Source organism: Canis lupus, chromosome 10, assembly GCF_048164855.1.
Source record: "Canis lupus baileyi chromosome 10, mCanLup2.hap1, whole genome shotgun sequence".
Taxonomy (NCBI): domain Eukaryota; kingdom Metazoa; phylum Chordata; class Mammalia; order Carnivora; family Canidae; genus Canis; species Canis lupus.
The window spans coordinates 17,411,538-17,432,378 of NC_132847.1; the positions used below are offsets into that span (position 1 = coordinate 17,411,538).

Sequence of the window (20,841 nt, forward strand, 5' to 3'; positions counted from 1 at the left end):
ACACATCTACATTTTTAATGCTTTATATAAAATGGTGAAGAATATTGTCTTTAGATGGCATATCTGTCCAGTTATGTTCAGAAGTGAATTTTCTCCAAGATATTAAAACCTGATACTGTTTTACAATTTGAATTAACTCCATTGATGACAAATGAATAACTATCAAAGGCAGCCTTCAAATATTATGAATCAATTCACTGACTACGTGTGAAGCATGTTGAGATTCTTACACATATTTTGGAGGTTTAAATCTTTCTTTTGTTTTTCTCAAATGAAGCCCTTTTGGCCAGGATAATTATTCTCTTCTACCCCCCTCAAAATGAATTCTAATTTTAAACAGGTATTATTAAATCCCACTGAAATAGGCTTCATGCAGATGTATTTGTTAAAACACTCCTTTATTGACTGTGCACAGTTATTAACAATTCACATTTCACTTTATCTACTGAGTGGAAGAGCATTTATTCTTTCATTAAAAAGTGAAGCCCTGAGGGCAGCAGCAGGGATGCAGAGCCTTCTTCCCATAAACTGCACTGTCCAGTGAATGTGAAATGCCTCCATATTAATACAAAAGGGAAAAATAAATAAAACAAATGGATTTCTCCCACCCTCCATCATCCCCTTGCTGCCGATATACTCCTCTCATTTTATAAAATGCCAACTTCATCAGTAAGAAGAGTAATGTCACCATTTACTGGGCACCACCTAGTTCAGAACATTGGTAGGGCCAGGAAAGGCCATAGTCCTATCCTAGGAAGATGCCATCTGGACAGAGAGGGTGGAGGATCATGAAGGCGCCCTCCAGCCTCCAATACCTTGCTGCTCAAGTTTCTGGAGCTGCTTTTCAAGTTTTGAGATGTCTGCTCGATGCATCATCAGAAATTGGCCATTCAAATGGAAAACAGGGATGTCAAATTTATACCTTTCATACCAGGCAGAGTTTTCTGGAAGTGTGATGTCCACCTCCTGTAAAATAAACTGAAAATGGAGACAGACTCTAGCACTGTATTTTAGAAAGCATGGAATGATACAACAGCCACAGGGCCAACCTGATGCTGAGATTAGCTCTCATGCTGAGGAGTTTTGCTGTTCTGTCTTGAGTCCCAAGTGATCTCATGTCCCCAATTTCTACAACTTGACTGATTTCATTAAATTCCTTAACTCTCAGTTTTGATATTGTTCCATTATACCTATTACATTCAGTGTCGGGTCACTCCTCTATTCCCTATGAAATAAAATACATCCCAATCACGAAGGTGAAAATCAGGACCGATGTGCTTTGCATATAAGGATGGGAAAGGTTTTGTGGTTTGCTACAGGAAAACACTTCCATGAAAATGACAGAGTAAGATAAAATGAATGGGGACACAAGTTTAAAGAAAGCATGAACATCGCACCTGCTAGTTAGCTTTGATTCATTTTAAGAGTCAGAGTAAGAAAATCAGTACTACTCAGAGGAAAAGCTCCTAAGAGTAATGAGTTTTGTGGAAATTAGCACTGAAATCTCTCTCTGAAGAACAGAAAGGAAATTTCAATGAAAAATAATTTAATCTCTTCCCAAAGAAAGGATCCTGGTGGATACTCTATACTACATATGTATATCGATTCCATATACATAAAGCCACACTGTATTATGAAGGTTTCTCCTTTTAGACAGTTTGTATCAGGTTACTTGGCTATTATGAGAAATACCTACACTGGTACCTGTTTTGGTAACTGAAAAAAAAATCTGCAAAGGACTTTTGCTTTTATGAAAAAAGGTGAAGAGTGAAAGTAGTGTTCAGCGTTTGTTTTGCCATTCTAGAGGCAGTGCACACCCGGAGCAGTGAAAGTGATACTGCCAAGCTCCTTCCCTGGGAGCCTACATGCAGAGACTCAACATCAAGCCCCTAGAGCTTTGAACTGTGTCTGTGAGAATCTGTGCTTTATCTCAGTTTATTCTGTGGATCCATCAGCAAGATGTCCTAAAGTACCAGAAAAGCCTGAGAATTGGGTCTGGGAATGATTTAAAAAGTTTTTCTACCTAAACTAATGTTAATTGCTTATTTGCTTCACTCCACTTGGGCATATGCAGATTGGATAGGAATGCTCTATTTTCAGAGAGTGGAGGGGGTAACCTGTATTACCCTGTTTTTATAAGGCTCCAGTGTTTCCTTGGCTTCATCACAAAGGGGGCATGGATCCTACAGGAAGGAAAAAATAAAGCCATTAAATTCAAAGAATGGCATGCAGCCTGACAAAAACCACAAGCAGCAGATTATACTTATTTTAAAGGACTTTTTTTAAACCATGATAATTATACTGTTTTATTTCCAAAGCAAAACATTGCCATAGAACCTTATAAATAGCTAGTGTTTCATGATAAATTGGCTGTCAGCATTTTTTTAGTTGTTTTGATTTTTCACCATAAGTTAATCTATTTATACATATACATGTACACACATATAATAAATATAGATGCTTACCCTTGTTACACACATATATGTGCATACATTATATACACGTACATATATATCACATACACATCTAAATTTATTACATATGTGTATACATATACATACATATATAAATAAGTAAATTCAGTTGCTTACATTTTTTGTGATTGGCTTTATCTAATTAGTATTAGGAAGATTATTTTTCATTGATTTAGACTCTTAGAGCTTTGTCCTTCCTATGTCAGGAACACTTTTCTGGTCTAGGTGACTTCACTAGAATAGCTTAAAGTCTGTTTTGATACGGAGGCACTGATCTTTGCCTGCCTGTTTTTCCTAATCAGTCCACAGGAATCAACTCATTGAGATAAAGTTAGATAGTGATTGCCCCACCATCAAAAAGGGAGAAATTTCTCTTTACTTCGGGTGATGACTGAACCAACTCTTTAATGGTTTGCCTGTTCTCTCATTGCAAGTGTCAGCCATAGGCTTCCCAGGTTAATTCTCCACCCGAGTAACAATCAAGTTTTAGTGCCAGCTGTTTGTATTCTTTAACCACCTACTGGAGAAGTCTTTTGAGAATGCTATGGATCTTTGGCAGATTTTAAATTCTTCTCAGCCCTAGACTCTTTGAACAGCAACTAGCTATAGGTTCTCTTGCATGAGCCCAAAATAGAAGCAATATTACTGATGCTTATATAAAACCTGCTTCTTAACATGACAGGAAGAGGTGAGATGTTCTGTAAAAGAAAGTCCCCTCCTCCAGCTTAACTCCTAGCTTGTTTTGAAATAAGGACCCAGATCATCAGAAGGCAGTTTTTCTTCAGAAGGGTCTTTCTGGCCCTAACTTCTTGGTTCAGAGACTTAGGCTCATCGTTTATTATGAGCATCATCAATAAACAGATTATGGATAGTCTGTGATGTGTTAAAAATAATTATGCTGAAATTTTCTAGGAATGTTTCAGAACCTTTCAGAAAGTCAGAAGATTTTAAAAGCAAAAACAGAACAAGCTAAAAAATACTAAACGTACCAACATTTTGCTTTTATAGTAAAAAAACTTCAGCTGAACCTAGATCAACTTTGTTTTGTTTTGTTTTTGTAAACATGGATGTCTGTATAAATTATCCTGTGTATGTGTATTTTTATTGGGAAAGGTTCATCAACTTTTAAAGAGGCCTATGAACTGAAAGAGGATAAGACTCAGTGGTCTGGACCATTGAAACATCCTTTTCTAGGATTTTCAACGGCACCAATAGAACACTTACTCTATCCTTGAAATGTAATGGACATTTATTGGGTTGGTCATCCCACGCCCCTTTCTTGTAAGCATTCCTGATTTTTGCCTTAGAGGAACTGCTCTCAGCGTGTGGCTGACTGCATCCCTGAACAAGAAGGGTAGGCACTTGATTTAGGCTCAGGCAATCAGTGCTTCCTATCCCTTCTGGCTACAAATGGCTCAGGGATTGGCCAATCTCATTATATGCCTAATGACACAAATCAAAGATTCAATACAAATTTTAAGCTAAATGGAAGATTAGTGTGGGTTTTTTTTGTTGTTGTTGTTTTGTTTTTACAAATGTCTTTGGCTAACTTGGCTGTTGTTCAAACTGAAAAATAATGCAGAATAGTTAGGCTGAGTGAGCACCACTAGCCTTAAGGGATTATTTTATTTCCATGGCTAATTCTCATATGCATTTCTCATATGTAGACACAGATGATGAATTATTTTTATTCCATAATTTCCAACAATGCAATATATACTTCAAGATATGAAAAGTGGTTTAGATGAACTATTCTCAACAAGAAATTCATTCTTAAAAAAGTATTTAAACTTTGTTATTAGTTATCAGATATTTTCAAATTGCTAAAATGCCTGAAATCTGAAAAATGTATTAAATAAGAGAATTTTTTTTTGCTTAAATTGGGAGTATTATTCACTAAAGTTAAGTCTATTACCCTGCACTTTACTTCTTTTTTAGATTATACATCATACAAAATAATGTTAACTAGCAAAAGGAAATCAGTGATATTTATATTATAAATTTCAGGGGGGGAAAGCTCTTAAAAATTTTAAACAACTATGGCTTAAGATTAGTATTAGGGATAAGAAAACAAGTATAGTCATTTGTGGCTTTCATATTTGCAAATTTGCCTGTCACTAAAACCTATTTATAACCCCAAAATCATATCTGTGACATTTTTGTGTTCATGGACATTTGAGGACATGAATAGAGCAGTGAAAAATCTGAGTCACCCAAAGTGCACATTCCCTTATTAGACAAGACAATGGTCTGCCTTATTATATCAGGTCCCATACTGTCAACAGGTGCCCTTTTCATGATGTACTGAGTGCCATGCTTTTTGCATTGTTGTGCTTTTTGTTGATTTTGCTATGTAGGATGGTCCCCAAGCAGAGTGCTGAAGCACTGTGTAGTGTTTCCAAGCATAAGAAGGCTGTGATGTGGGCAGCCCCGGTGGCGCAGCGGTTTAGCGCTGCCTGCAGCCCGGGGTGTGATCCTGGAGACCGGGGATCGAGTCCCACATCGGGCTCGCTGCATGGAGCCTGCTTCTCCCTCTGCCTGTGTCTCTGCCTCTCTGTCTCTCTCTCTCTATGTGTCTCTATGAATAAATAAATAAAATCTTTAAAAAAAATAAAAAATAAAAAAAGAAGGCTGTGATGTGCCTTATGGAGAAAATACTGTTAGATAAACTTTGTTCAGGCATGAAATAGGGCGTTATTGGCCATAAATTTGATGTTGATGAATCAGCAATATATATTAAATGAAGTGTCTTGAAACAGAAACATACGCCAAACAAGGCCATGTATTGATCAGTCAACAAAAATGTCGTGGCCAGAAACTCACTGGAACCTAACCCTATACTGCCATGGGAGCCCATGGTTTAGTATTCACTAATTCAGTGTTTGTGGTGACTTTATGGAACATAATCATCACAAATTAAGTATATTTCTAAGTGATGTATTTATAAACATCATCTCTCTTCTGATAGTTCTTCTTTCCAGTGCAGGGATTGGGAGATTATTAAATATATTGGTTTACCCACTGAAGAGTGTGAGACCACTAGACATCTGAATAGAAACCAGAGTTAGTGCCACTGTCACCGCCACTGAAAAGTGGAGGAGCAGGTAGGTCTAAGGACAGTTTATTCTATTGCTTTCCTTTCAGTGTCCTCCCTCACCCCACCCCACTTCTTAGATGTACAACTTTCTTCATGCAACAATTTAATGCTTCTTGTTTTTGAAGTCATTTAGTTTTTCACTCTGTACCTTTGTAAATAAGGTCAGCACGGGCAGAAGGGTCTTAGAAGAGAGATTTCTCAAGAGGAGTTGAAAGGAGTATTTGGCAAGTTGCATGCTATTTCCTTGAAACCAGAGCATCTTAATTCTGCCAAAAAAAAAAAAAAATAGACCAGTAAACTTATGTGCCCTAGATTTTGCTGTTTGTAATATGAACAGTAAGCTGCAAGCCTATGATGGAATTTGAAGACTTGAGAACTGCCTCTTGGGGTCCAAGAGTGTCAGAGAGGCCCAGATGTTTGGCAAGTCTCCATGATGCCTCAACATTCACTGTATTCCAAACAACAGAATTTAGAATGGGAAACTATCCATATTTATGGATGAGCTGGGTGCCTAATCACTTGGTTTCTGCAAGAAAACTGCATGGGTTTGTTAATTTGAATACAAACTTGGGCAGCCTGGGTGGCTCAGCGGTTTAGCGCCGCCTTCCGCCCAGGGCGTGATCCTGGACACCCGGGATGGAGTCCCATGTCAGGCTCTCTGCTTCTCTGGAGCCTGCTTCTCCTTCTGCCTGTGTCTGTCTGTCTGTCTGTCTGTCTCTCTGTGTCAGTCATGAATAAATAAATTTTAAAATATTTAAAAAAAAAGAATACAAACTTAAATTTCACCTGCAGATTTTGCCAGCATCCTGATAAGTCCCTGAAATGGGGAGGTTTCCTGAAATGGTTTGTATTTGCAGAGATAGCTTATCTTATTGGCAAGCATTCAACAACACACAGCCAGCTTCACGGTAAAGGAAACAGTAATTGAGGAGCACAAGTCCCAAAGTGAAGGTTAAGGCTGTCACTTGGGAGATCCATGCCCCCCTCCGCTGCAAAAGATGGGGAAACACAGAGCTATAGTAAGAGGAACCATAGGGGAGAATTAGGTTGAACTGACTTGTCAGAAACAAAAATCTGCTCAAGTCTTTCAGTATTTAAAAAGAAGATTGCCATCATTTTTAAAAACATACACAAATGTACTAGTGTTACTACTGGAGATACTCCAATAGGAACAGCTTGGTAATAGCAGCACGTCAAACACTAGGCTTTGAAGCTCCCTCATCTTGCTTCTTTGCTCGACATAAGACAGCCTACTTATTCTTAGTTATTCTACGGAGCCTCCAGCTTTGTCCTTAAAACTACAGATATGATAATTTCACTTTTAAAACACATATGCACCATTGGCTTTATCATTTATCAATATTCTCAAAATGAATTCATACTTGGGATATTCATTTCTTAACTTTGCTTTACTTTCTCTCTCCAACTTCATCTCACTTTCTCCTCCCTCATCTTGGCAAGCTGCAGCCACAAATCTTTCTGTTCCTTGAATACCTAAAGACCATTTCTTTGTCAGGATCTCTGTACTTGCTGTCCTTTTGCATGAAACGATCTTAAATTGTCTTTCCTCATTTGGTCCTGGTCATGCCTTAGTGACTACCTCACCAAGACTGGCCAGCCCACCACACTCCGTCCTTTTGCCTTGCTATAGTTTTCTTTTATCTTTTACTGCCTAAAACTATTTCTTTATCTATATGTCCCCTCTACTACAATGTGACTTCAATAGGGGCAGGTACTTATTTGCCCCAGTGTCCCTGAGCATCTGTTGTTTACTTGGCACATAGGAGGTGTTCAGGTATTTGTTCAAATATTTCAGGTATTGGAATGAACCTTTCTCCACCTCTTTAGTCTCACTTCTAGCTCTGATCAGACACTCGGTGTGCACAGCAGTCACTAATTGAGCAGAGCTCATGTCAGAACTACAGGTTAATGTTCTGCAGAATACCCACAAGACTGTAGGCCAGGCACTACAGGGGTCCCAACCTCTTCACCACCAACTCTGATCTCTGCATGCTCTGCTCCACAGAGCATGACTGTATTAATTATGTGCTAATCTCTAGTGCTGACTATGCTTCTTAGCATAAGATTAGCCTTAAGCTCATTTCAAACAGAATGATAAGATTTTAGAGAAAAATAACAACCCATATCAAACTAGTATAAAGAATACAGGACAAAAAGATTGGATTTTGGGGCAGCCTAGGTGGCTCAGCGGTTTAGCACCACCTTCAGCCCAGGGCCTGATCCTGGAGACCTGGGACCGAGTCCCACGTCAGGCTCCCTGTGTGGAGCCTGCTTCTCCCTCTGCCTGTGTCTCTGCCTCTCTATGTGTCTCTCATGAATAAATAAATAAAATTTATTTATTTCTTTCAAATAAAATATTTAAATTTCTTTTAAATAAATAAAATTTATTTATTTATTTAAAAAAAAAGATTGGAGTCTGATCTGTGAAAACAATAATCTTTCCTTCACTCTTAAACTTGTAGCCTTCTACTTCTCCCTGGATCTTCCTGCTAACTAAATGATCTCGATAATGCATAAAAGGGAATGTGATGAACACTTTGCAAGGATCTGCTACCCACCATTATTCCAAGATAGAAAGTGGATCTAAACAATTTTACAGTATGCTGTGCTCTTCTCAACTAAATGTTAAGCCCTGGTATACACCGTTTCCATAAACTCAGCAGAATCAACAACTCCAATAGGTGAAAGTGGTTGAAGACAACAGTTTCTAAGCACGGCTTTGTCTACACAGGATATAAATGAGGGGCGAAGGTAGAATATTGGCCATTTTTACACTAGGAAAAAATTTCTGCATCCTTGGTTTTGGGAAGGCCCTATGCCCACAGTGGCACATCTTCCTAGGGAATAGAATGAAAGAAGCTGTGCTATATGGAGAAGAAAACAAAAAATTAGTTTTGTTAAAGACAGAAAGATAGCTCTTGGAAATGAGAAGGATTGGGCCATCTATGGCAGTGACCTAAGACTACCACTAGGACAGTGAACTGCAGCTACGTGCTTTTGGTGGAGGGACTTTATTGATGTCTGGATGGTAAGGAAAGGAGAACTTACTGCTTTTACCTAGCTTGAGACTGAGGTATTAAGGTTTAAAAAAAAAAAAAAAGTCACATTCACAAAGGAAATCTGCTTTAGTATTTCCAACATGACAAAACACAGCATGTGGTCTTGGTTGCACCCAAGACAAATAAAACCTGTCATAGTAAACAGAGTTGCTATTCATTCCAGATTTGCTGGAATATTTGTTCACGCAACCCAGAGAGCTGAGTCTTCAGTGATGCTGCAACCATTCTGTTTAAAATTAGTTCTTTCCATTGTTAGACTCTATTTCTACCTTTTCCCATGTATTTAATCACTTAAACATGGCACATTTGTTTACTGAGAAAAGCATTAGCATTATGCAGTTTTACTACCTGCATATTTTCCAAGTGTCCTATGGCACATGCATTTTACCACATTGTTAAATTAACTTCTTTCTTTGTAAGCACTGTATTAGAATACTATATTAGAGTGTGATATTAAAAAAGCTCCCTATGCGTCTCCTAGGCAGAAATAAGATCTGAAGGCTAAAATTCTGAACACTGGAGTCCACTTAATTCTAGAAATAAATGAAAAATGATTCACTCCAATTGCAAATCTATCATACTCTTCTTAGAATGTTTTACTAACTCTGTAAACCCTAACACTATTGCTGTCAATGTCACACTCACTGAATCATGCCTTCCTGAAGTAAAATCTTAATACAGGCTACTCTGTCAATGTGACATTTTCATTAGTTCTATTATTTTTGAGCAGTATCTCAGCATTATAAAAAAAAATACTCTGAAAGGCAGTTTCTGCCTGTTAGCTCATGACTTGGGAGAGGACAACACCTTTTTGATTATGTCATTGAATTTAGTCATGTTATTTGTGTCCTTACTACACACAGATACAATTTTGTCCTTTGTATTTTGTTACATGCTTCTGTGATATGAGTGAAAAGAGCTGTGTTCATAATATCAAAAGCACAACTGGGTCACCTTTGTCACAGACCAAAAAAAAAAAAAAAAAAGTAAAAGGCATAAGACTGGATTTAGAATGTGCCTAAAACAAATTCCACAGCCTAACAATAAAGATGGTGACTCCTGCTGTTTCAAGTCCACTGCTGCTCAGAGGCGTGGATCAGCCTGACAGAGAAAGGGGAATGCTGGCTTTTTAACAAACTGAGGCTGACTCCAGTCGTCTTTATGGCAGAATCAAATACAACATGGGGGAGGACTGATTGGACCCATTCAGCCCTCCTTGAAGCAAGATAAGGAAGATAACTTAACTTTATAGCATTTTCCCTGTGAGGCACTCAAGGGCATACCATTAAAGCAGCTGATTACAGTACAGAAAGAAGCCAGGGTCGTTGGAGCCTTTATTAAGGATTATTCATTTCTTGCATGAGAAGCTGCCCTGACTAGAGTTGCGTATCACTTATGTGGGGCCCCTGGATTCTTCAAACACTGCATGTGTCTGATTAGAAGGGAAACAACATTGTTCTTGCTTGAGTAGAGAAACTGACCTTCACTGACCAGAATTTTTATTCATACAAAGAATCCTTTGGCACACTGAATCTCCGAGCTCACATGATTCCTCATCAGCAAGCTGCAGGTTTAGTTCATGTGCAAAATGAAAAAGTCTATATAAGCTCAGGTACCACCTTGGTTATTAACAGGTAATGCTGGAGCTTCTTCACAAGAGTATAATGTAAATTTAATGCTGAGCTGACATTAACCAAACACTATTACAGTAGCTCTTGCTAAATGTGTGTTCCATAAGGAGAGGCTCAGGGCTTCTGTTTAGTCATTTGTGCCATGTGAGATGTTAAGCCTTCATTGCGCATTCATTACCATCTAAGTTAATGTTCCTATTTTTACCCAAGTGACTAGAAACACACCTGTGTGCGCATGTACGCACACACACACACATATACCACACACCTCTATTGGGAACAAAAGCCCATCATTTTAGATTACTGGAAGTTTATGTAATGAATGTGAGGCTGTTCTTAGCAGACATGTCTAGGTCACTGAGCTCAACCTATCCAGGGAAACAGGGACATGTGCTGCCTCCCCAGTGTCCCCTCTGAGTCACCTGTGTCCAAACCTCCTCCTCCCCCAAACAAGTGGGAGCCTAGCCTGGGATCTTGGGTGACAAAGAGAAGCAGCATAGAGGGACATAACCAAAGCTGAAAATAAAGCAGATACTGTGAGGTGTCAACTCCAAGGAGCTAAGCAGGGCACGAATGAGGCTACAGAACAGAAATAGGGAGTGGGACCCTCACTTGCTGGCATGGGTGGGATCACACGTGCTTTTCCAGCTCCTCAGCCTCAGCAGCCTGAGATCAGGCCAGGAGAACTGCCTGAGAGGTGGAGCCAGCTGAGACAAGATGTTGCAACAAATATTTAGGCAAACCACCCACCAATGGGCCCACTTGTACATGATGTCCTTCCTGCTCAGCTTCATTCTTTTCTTCTTCTTTTTTTTTTTTAAGTGAGGTATAATTATCATATTTTATTGCTTTAATGTGTACATATTGTTTTGATATTTGTATATATTCTGAGACAATCACCACAGCTTCATTCTGACCATGGAGTTGGACTGCTAATTTGAAACATATGCAGCCATGAGGAGCCCTACATCATGCCCCAGGATCTGGGGAGCAAGAAGCAGCCTCTCACACTACACATCCACCTCACTCCCTGTAGCTTCTATTTCCAGATTTCAGTGCCAACAGGTTTACTATACAGGGGGCCAGAGAAGGCAGTAGAAAAATCAGTCCCAGAAAGGAATGACTGATCACATGAGTCCCTAGAGACTATTTCCCTTCAGATTATTCCCATCACAGTGGGATTTCCAAGTATCTGGATGTCTCTCTTCCACTGTTTGTACTCAATGGTGCTATGTTAATTTGCACTCAACACACTGTTAAGTTCTTTAACTGAAGTGTGGGCCTTGCCAATACACTAGGATTACAATTTCAAATCTACCACTTAATATATGTGTTCTGTCCCCATATCCCACCTCTTTCAAATTCTCAGTAAAATTAAGCCATTTTTTTTCTTCATCCTGCTTGATGTTAGCCCATTTCTTTCCCTCCAAATAAAACTCACATGGAGAAGTCACCTTCACATTCTAGATGCAAGCAACAGGAATAATAGAGGGATATACTTCAGTGGATCTAGGAGAAGGGAGTTAAATTCTTAACTGAAACAATACAAATACAGGAGGAATTGCAACCAGGACCTCCTTAAATGCTGAAAAAGAAAGGAAGAGAAAAGTCATGTGGGCTGAGTTCAGAGGTGGTTTCACAAGAGTAGGATCTCAAATCATCTAGGATTTGGATACATATACAAAAACAGAGAAACATTCCAAGCTGGTGTAAGACACAAAGGTGCTGGAGTAGGGACTACTGTGGTCTGTTTGTTGAGAGGCACTGAAGGGTTCTGAATGAGTGTTGTGATAAAAGCAGTATTTTGGAAGACTGATCTAGAAGCAGCAGTCAGGATGGACATCAGAAAAGAGGAGAACAGAAGTGGGAAAGAGTTAGAGGTCATTTATGACAGCCTAGGTGTGGGATGAGAGGCATCCACATATTCAACAATTACCTGATGTTTTCCATCTGTTAGGGGATATTATACGTGCTGGGTGCAGTGGTGACCAGGAAAGCAAGGTACCTGCCCTCATGGGGTCCATATTCCAGTGACATTAAGTCAAACAATATCAGATAGTGACAAGTGGAGGAGAGGGAGTAAGATAAGGTGATGTGATGGTAACTAAGGCAGGTCCTCGAATTAGGTACTCTGAGTAGGTGTAGGGTTTGCTGAGACTAAAGGCTGAGAAGATGCAAAAAATCTGAGGCAGGAACATTTGGGAGAGAAGAAGATTAAGTGCAAAAGCTTCAAGGTGAGCACGGTCTGAACTTACAGGAAGAAACATATAGGACCACATGGCTGGAGTACAGTAAACAAGGGGAACGGTGGCAGGAGACTGGGCTCAAAATTCATCTGTAGGGGTCACATCACTTAGGTCCTCCCATGCCATGTTGAGGTTTTTTATTACAATTATATTTAGAAGAAGGAAGTGACATGATCTCATATACATTCTAAGAGATCATTTAGCTACTGTGTGAAGAATGGATTTGGGGGTGGGGGTGGGGGCAGGGACCCCCTTCAATGGCTGTTGTAGTAATCAAGGTAAGAAAGGATGGTGCTGTGGAGAAGGGCAGAAACGGGGCCAGCAGAACTTGGCATTAAACTGGATATGAGGAATTGAAGATGTGGGAAGGACAGAGCCAGTTTTGGCCTTGCGCCTCTGGTGGGTGGTGGTGCTATTTACTAAAATAAGGACAAGTGAGGTAAGAACAGATTGAAGAGTATATGGGGCTGACAGCTCCGTTGGGGACAAGTTGGAGCTCATGGAGAGTCGCAGATGCAGGTTTGGTATTCAGGAGAGAAGCCAGGGCTGAAGATAAAAATCTGAGATTCCATGAGTTCAGGGACTGTATTTACAGCTATGAAACCAGATGAGATGATCTAAATAATACAGAAAAAGGACAGATCTCTGAGGCAATCCAACATTCAGAAGTTGAGAGAGCAACCAGCCAAGGAAGCAGAAGGAAAGGCTGGTGAGGTCATCACAGAACCCACGGGTAGGAAGTGCTTCCATAATGGGATAGTGAAAGAATCTACCATAAATCAGATGGGATGAGTCTGATGTTGCTTTAAAACAATAAAATCTTCTAAACAAGGCCTATTCCTAAAATGAACTACTCGTCTGGTTCTTGCCTAAAATAACATCTTAACTAAAAGTGGATATTTCTGGTGAGGATGGAAGCAGTGGGTTGGAGAAAGGTGAAGGCAAAAGTTGATCGAGTATCTTCAAAAGAGATAATAAATGTAAAAATCTTTGTATAAGTTACAAAGCAGAATAGAGAAATCAGCCTTTATTACTAAAATGATGCTAAAAGTAAAGTTTTGAAAAAAAATAATAAAAGTAAAGTTTTGTTATTAATAATTATGATGATAAGGGGTGCCTGAGTGGCTCAGCCAGCTGAGCATCCGACTCTTGATTTTGGCTCAGGTCATGATCGTAGGATTGTGGGATCAAGCCCTGCATCAGGCTCCCTGCTCAGTGGGGAATGTGCTTGAGATTCTCTCTCTCTCTCAAATGAATAAATAAATCTTGAAAACGATAATTATGATAATGATTCTCTTGACTAAAACATGCTTTTACTGGCCTCAAAAGTAAGATTTAGATCTCTAGTATAGCAGTCTCAGAAATAGGGAAATGCAAAACTGAAAATTATTTTACACAGAAGTAGCTGAAAATTTCAGACTGTGGATATTACTTAAATAGGAATTTCTAAGACAGGATCTCACTGATTAAAGAACCAACATATTTATCTTCTACACAGGAAGTCACTAAGTCCAGGTAAGACTAGATATCTAGACCTGCCAATACCTTGGCACCTGGTATTGGCTTAGCTTCCTTAGGCTTCAGAAAATTACAGAACAGGACACTAAAATCTAGTTTTTGGGGGGGTCAGGGTTTCCCTTTGATAGGTTTTGGAAAAAGGCCAGTTCCCTTCCGATTGCCCTTCCCAATACCTGCCTTTATATTTTCAAAGGTTAAAAAGTTCATCTATTTTACCAGTTAAGAACATCAATCCATGTATATCAAACCAGCTGCCTAGGTAATGTTAAAGTTGGATTTTAGTGATTGTCTTTCAAGACAAAATTTCTTCCAAAGCAATTTTGAATAACTTGCATAGAGAGGTCAAAATAAATGTAAGGTAAATGCAAATAAACACAGCTCCCAACCAAATCATCAGTCAGGGGAATTAAGCACAAATGGAATAATTCCTCATTTAGTTTGAGAGTCACTCTTCATTTAGCATTTCAGTTGGAACTCAGCATATCTGAGTGCATTTTTGGGGTGAGGATTTTATAAATATACACCCCAAAGATAGGCAACTGCCACTGATTAGTTCTGAGATAATGGTCATTTCCTCATCTATATGACAGAAATGCTACCACCTGTCCTGTTCTCTAATTTTATAGAGACAGAGAGAAACTGTGCCCACAGGCTTTGATGTCAAATGTTCTGCTGGTCAGAGAAGGGGTATCATACACTGAAGAAACACCATGGCCCTAGCCGTGACTTCAAAAGGCCACAAACAAAGAATCTGAAGTAGTTTGTAACTGCAGGAATCTAAAATGCTAGACCATTTAAAGAGGAACAAAATTCACGCAGAGATCCCTACACAAGTGTAAATGCACTTGCTCACTGCACATTTGCTTCTCTAGCTCCTCAATCATAACCAGGAAGCCTTGGCACCCAAAAAGACCCAGCAGAGGTGACATTGGCATTGTCAGGCACTCATCTTGCAACTGTTTGAGCATCTGAGATGGAAAAGCGCCTCCAAAGAGGAAGAATGGTATCTTTTTCTTACTGTTTGACACACTTAAAAAAAAAAATGTTTTAATGACAGACCCTCATCATCTCTGCATTCTTCTCCACATCCAGAAGCACCCTTGTGTCTGCCTCGCAAGCTGACAAATGTGAAGTGGAAGGAGAGAGGAATCTTTAGTGTAAACAAGAGTTTGTTTTAGAATCTCTGGACCTTAGCAGTCATACTTTCCAGATCATTGCTTTAGAGGAGTCTGCTCAGTAATGGGGTTGGTGCACATGAAAATGTCAGGGGAGGGTTTCCAGAAAAATATTCAGCTGAGAGAATGAAAATGAAGATGCTAACCAGAAACAGTAGTGTACTGCTACTCTACACTCCCTCTAGCTCCCGGGGATCTAAAGGGGATTCTGGACTACTTCCTGTTAACACAATAGGGTACCCCTCCTCTCATCCCAAAGACACTGAGTCAGCATCTGGCTTGGAGCCAGAGAGACATATTCTGAATTCAGAGTGTTCAACAATGTTCAGTACAATTACGACATAATGGCTGCAAAGCTGTTCCTGAAAGCCAAGAAAACCTGAATAATGTGGTTAGGTTATATCATACATGAGGGCTTAATAGAGTTTAAAAACCAATTTGAAAATTCTTTCATTCCATAAAGACAGCATTAAGATGAGAGCAAAATCATTCAAGTTCAAGGAACAGGGACAAAGTGCATAAGGACTTATGCTGACTCCTTTCCACATTATCCTTCTTAACCAAAATGACCTATCCCCTTTGAAAATATCTGATATTTAATACTGGCCCAGAAAGAAGGAAATTTCATTAAAACATCTTAGTTTTACTGTACCCAGCTAGTAATTCCAGTTTCCTTGCTATTTACAAAGGACACAATCCCATTTCCAAAAACAACTATTTGCAATTCAAAATCTGTCCATCTAGGCAAGGTCTTCCATCCATCACTAATACTCCACCATTTCCAATTCATCTTGCCAAAGAGGTGAATTTATCTTCATGACCACCCAAGACCGGAAAGATGTTTCATTCATTTTTAGCCATTCTGTAGCAAATGACTTGGAAACTTTGAGTTACTAAATCCAGCATTTTCTTGGACTTGTGATACCAACAATACCTAGGCCTGCTCAATCTGACTGTTGGGAACCATGTTCTCTTGAGGTAATGCTCCCACAACCCCCAGTCATGTCAGATTCTTAAATACTGTGGATCTTATTCTGTTAGTTAATACCTATCATGGAATATCTTAATATTTTGGAACTGGGAGGTGACTTTGAAGATCCCATTCCTTTATAGATAATGTGTAACTGAAGCCTTTCATACTGCATTTTTTGGTTAATCTTTCTATATTTTGTCCTTGAACAATGGCTTATTTTTATACATAATGAGACACAGAATTTTCAAAACTAGAAGGGATCTCCAAGTTCAACTTCCTTTCTTCCAAAAAAAATCTTAGAAAGTTTTATACATAAATCCTCAGAGTATACCAAATAACAGATACCACATTTTGTTTAAAGCTTAACTTAAAGATGGAGGGTGAGAAAGTTTCAGCTTCGGACAGAATCCTTTTAATTTAAGAATGAGGTTCTGGTCTCTAAATCTAAGATACAGATTAATTTCATTTTTGAACGTGGAGAAACAGAGCTGAACTTAGATCTCTCTCTCTCTCTCTCTCTCTTTTTTTTTTTTTTTTATTCTTACGTCCTAGGCTGCCTCAGCTGACTGAATTTCTATTAAATAATACTATTCTTTCTCTTGGCTGACTGGAAGAAACTCCATGTTTTAAAAAGTAAAGAGTTAAAAGTCAATCTCATGTCCTTCCCCCTGAGTAAACTAGAAGCCATTTCCCCATGATTTCATGATTAATATGAAAAAGTACAGGAACAAAGAGAGGAAGTTCATTTGTTTCCAGCAGTAACATTCTGGTTTCTGCTACAGTCCCATTGGCAAAAGAAGGAAACAGTGTATCCTACATGCTTGCCCCATTACAACACGAAAAGCAGTCAACTTTGTGGGAATGTTAGCAAAGTAGAAAAGATGATTTGGGCTTTCTTCCAGTATTATTTGGGCACCCTAGCCTTAAAATAGTGACCATAGATAGTCTGTCCTTAAGGAAGGAACAAATGAAGATATTAGTGACCTAGGTAAGCTAATTATTTGGTATACCTTCAAAAGGACAGTCTTCAAATATTTGCTCAACAGGTCTTTGAGGGAGAAGTCGAGCATGGCAGGCCTGGATGGAGTGTGGAGACAGGGCTCATGGTGCCTTTCAACTTGCTTATTTCATTCGACACAACCAAGGCTCTGTAGCTGATCAGGTCTTATCTCCTTGAAAGGTAGTCTGATGACCAACTATAGATTCTCAAATATGCGCTTCCCTACTCCAAGCTGTTGATCAAGGCATTGGTAACTGCAGTATTTTTACCTAGTAACCTCTCTCTTTTTTTTTTTTTTTTTTTTACCTAGTAACCTCTTGAAAGGTTATTGTTTTATATTCCTTTTCTCTTTTTCCACCCCAATGGTGTTAGAGATCCACTCTCCCTTCAGGGACACTGTCTTTTCATTTCTGTAGCATGTACTAAGTGTTTGCAATGCATCAGACACTGTGCCGGGTACTAGAAATATAAGAGTGACTTAAGACACTTTCTGACTTAAGATACTTTCCCTGCCCTTAAGGACTTCATACCTTGGGCAGAAGTAAAAGTTAAAAACAATACAATACTGCATTGGTGAAGCCTATAACAGTAAAATGGTTGTTCCCAGATACTAATGGTGAAATGCTCTGAAATCCTTGGGGATGCACATTTTAAAATAGAAAGTATTTTGAATTTTGCCTCTATCTCTGGAAACCTTATCTTTGGTAAGGATTCAAATACAAAGAGTGATGTTTCCATGCCTCCAGGTTCCTGTAACTGTAAATGGAATGTTAAGGATGTGGGATAATTATCTATGAGAAACTTAGCCTAAACATTTCATTTGGCATATTCTTTCTCAAGTGATTTTGTCTCTGAACTTGCTACATACTAGAGGAAAGATGAAGGAAGCTTGCCTAGTCCCTGCTACCTGTGTGGATCCCTGGATCCAGATGGTTTCTCCCCTTCAAAATAATTGCAAACAAGATTAAAACTGCCTGCAGGAACCATCCCAGCTGGCTTCTGACTTCCTCTGATGTACACTCTTTGAATAAAGCAGTGGCAAAATTAGATTCAAAATAAGGAACATAAAAAAACCTTAGTACTTGTACCATATTATCTCAAGGTCCTGCTACATGTGAAACCCCAAACCCTGGCATTAGAGTAACTGAACACATCAGCCAGCTAGAGTATTGCACATATCATGAAATACAAAAATTTCAACAATAAGAAATGACTTTTTTTGAAGGCCACATTGCCTCTAGGTACTTAAGAGTACGACAGAGCCAGGCATCTGGAATAAAACAGAAATACAGTCCAATAAATTCCCAAGTTGGAAAATCCTCATTCCTATTACCTTATCTGCCATCAATCCATCTAAATAAAACCACATAGCCACATTTTCCTCTAGTGAAGAAGACAAAAAAAGTATTGATTCTTCCTCAGCAGGCAGCTACTACTGACCACAGCAAGTACAGACAAACTGGGGAGTTCGCCTGTCCAGAGCACCAGCCCCACCCATCTTAATTTTCACAACTGCAACTTTCTGGTTCCAGGCAATTCTTCAGGAGAACAGAATCCTGGTTATTAGACTATGACATTTCACACAGAACCGTGACTGAGTTCTGCGACTTACCCTGATGTTACGATAATCACTCAGTATTTCCAGGGGATACCTCTTTTTCCAAGTATTTCAAATATATATAGCTCCAGATATTGGCAGAGAGTCATATGCATTTTCATAAGCTATTTTTCATATAATTACTAAATGAGGAGATTGTGGCCTGTAATGGCTACTTCAACTTGTACAGTGCCATGCACACTGAGGCATGGCTCCTGTAACTGCTTAACCAAGACAACGTGTAGTTACAGGAGCCCTGCTTATGTTGGAAAACAGGCTAGAAAGTGCTGGGCGTGGAACAGGTCCTAGCCACTATTCCTATCCTGCAGGAGCTTATAGCCTGGGCTCCAGCTTGGCCATACCATGTGTATATAGATGGATCGATTTTTTTAAAGGGCCCTACAATATGAAGTACTGTATGAGATACTTCCTATGAAGAAACAGGAATAGGGACGCCTGGATGGCTCAGTGGTTGAGCGTCTGCCTTTGGCTCAGGTCGTGATCCCGGTTGTGGGATCGAGTCCCACATCTGCTTCTCTCTCTGCCTCTGTCTCTCATGAATAAATAAATAAAATCTTAAAAAAGAAAGAAAGAAAAGAAAAGAAAAGAAAAAAAGAAAGAAAGAAAGAAAGAAGAGTAAGAAACAAGAATAAAGATCATCCTGGCAAAAACCTTGTTAAAGACAGCATAGAAACAGGCACTTGCCTATTCACGTTAATCATTTCGCCAGGACTTCTTGAACTCTGGACCTTTAAAAAAAAAATTCTACCAACTGGTATTTATCAGGGGTGACCGACCAGGCGAGGTATGTGCTGAGAACTGTGCAGTCTCCGGTTTACTATCACACTGTTCACCACCCAGGGGAGCTTGCGCCGGCGAAGCAGAGACAGAGGGTCCAGAAAGCCACGTTCCCTACAGCACCTTTCAACCTTTTCACCTCCCCCCCCCCACACACACACCAATTAAAGGTCACCATGCGTGCTCAAAAATATTTAAAAAGGCGGCCATCTCAGCGGGCTGCCACTGAGATTATACTGCCACTTCATACGAATTCCATTAAACCCGGGACGGGTCATGGATGGAAAAACTGGAAAAAGCGTGAAGCTTGAGCCGTTTCCTGCTTTCTCTTGAAGAGCTGCCTTTTCCCGCTCATTATTTCTGTCCACTTCCCGGAGCGCCATCTCTCGTGCGCGCGCGCAGACACACAAATGCCTATAATCTGCCCCCCGGAGGCTCATGGATCTATGGCTCCCGCTTTAATTAAATTCCCTCTAACGACGATCGAAATTGGCAGCGTGTGGCGCAGTGAAGGGCTCGCGTGCCCCGCCCTCCGGCTCCGGGCGGGGACCGCGCCTGCCCGCCGCCGCCGCCGCCAGGCCACCCGCACCCACCTGAGCCTCCCGACGCCTACGTCGCCCGCGTCGCCCGCGTCGCCCGCGTCGCCGCTTCCGCCCCGGCGGGCACTTCCGGCCGAGCAGCCCGGCTCGCGCCTCGCGCCTCGCACTTCCGCCCCGGCCCGCGGCGCCTGCGGCTGCAGCCCCCGGGATCCGCCGGCCGCGCGCGTCGCCGCTCCGCGGGGCTGCCTCGCCCGAGCTGTTGCTCGAGGAGGAGCGGGGGCGGGGACGCAAAAACCGGGGCCGAATGTCAAAAACAAAAACCGTGGAACGGTGACCCCGGCTCGTTGGGGCGCCGTTTTTAATGAGGAGCCAACCTTGAAAAGGTGCGGTTCAGGTCCTTTTACCTCCTCCTTGCGTTCATTCGCTCCCTTTCAGTGTTTACTGCCTTCTTCCCCTGGGTCCCGCCTCGCTAGGTCAGGGGCGACTCGAGGATGAGTGAAACTGGCGGCTGTACCCCCCCCCCCCCCCAGCTAGTTATCCCTTAAACAGACCCTGCGTTCCGCCAACGAGGTGCTTCGAAAGGGAAGGAATGTGAACCTGTGGAGGTGATCTAGTTGAAGGGGTAGCCTTGGGGCTGGGTTGTGAAGCGCCGGGCCAGGGCCAGGGCCAGGGCCAGGGCCAGGTCGGGCAGAGGACGGATCTCTCCAGCCTGC

General features: G+C 40.6%; 2 protein-coding genes across 11 annotated transcripts in view; one reads left to right on the top strand and one right to left on the bottom strand.

Annotated features, from left to right (window-relative positions):
- Nucleotides 1-379: 379 nt before the first annotated feature.
- Nucleotides 380-20,639, bottom strand: C10H5orf63 (chromosome 10 C5orf63 homolog). Of its 6 annotated transcripts, none has more exons than XM_072840845.1 (4): nt 20,533-20,639; nt 5,720-5,837; nt 2,127-2,183; nt 380-966 (listed from the first exon to the last, which is right to left on the bottom strand). In XM_072840845.1, the coding sequence occupies exons 1-4, from the start codon at nt 20,547-20,549 to the stop codon at nt 787-789; spliced, it is 372 nt and encodes a 123-aa protein (XP_072696946.1). In that variant the 5' UTR covers nt 20,550-20,639; the 3' UTR covers nt 380-786. The 6 variants fall into 6 exon arrangements, with proteins under 6 accessions (XP_072696946.1, XP_072696944.1, XP_072696948.1 ...); XM_072840843.1 differs by having other exon boundaries at nt 380-978; XM_072840847.1 differs by having other exon boundaries at nt 380-978; nt 20,503-20,630.
- The window catches only part of MEGF10 (multiple EGF like domains 10), a 320,109-nt gene continuing 319,651 nt past the window's right edge, over nt 20,384-20,841 (top strand). For 2 of the 5 annotated variants that reach the window (XM_072840841.1, XM_072840842.1), the window contains exon 1: nt 20,384-20,511. The gene's annotated coding sequence lies outside the window, so the exon portion shown is untranslated. The remainder of the gene's footprint in view (nt 20,512-20,841) is intronic. The other 3 variants (XM_072840833.1, XM_072840836.1, XM_072840834.1) reach the window with 2 other exon arrangements.

Coding starts and splice junctions, on each gene's coding strand:
- C10H5orf63 (XM_072840843.1), bottom strand. Junction 2,184..5,719: donor TGCTGACCTTATTTACAAAG/GTACAGAGTGAA, acceptor TCCTTCCTGTAG/GATCCATGCCCCCTTTGTGA. Junction 979..2,126: donor TGGAGCCTTATAAAAACAGG/GTAATACAGGTT, acceptor CTCCATTTTCAG/TTTATTTTACAGGAGGTGGA.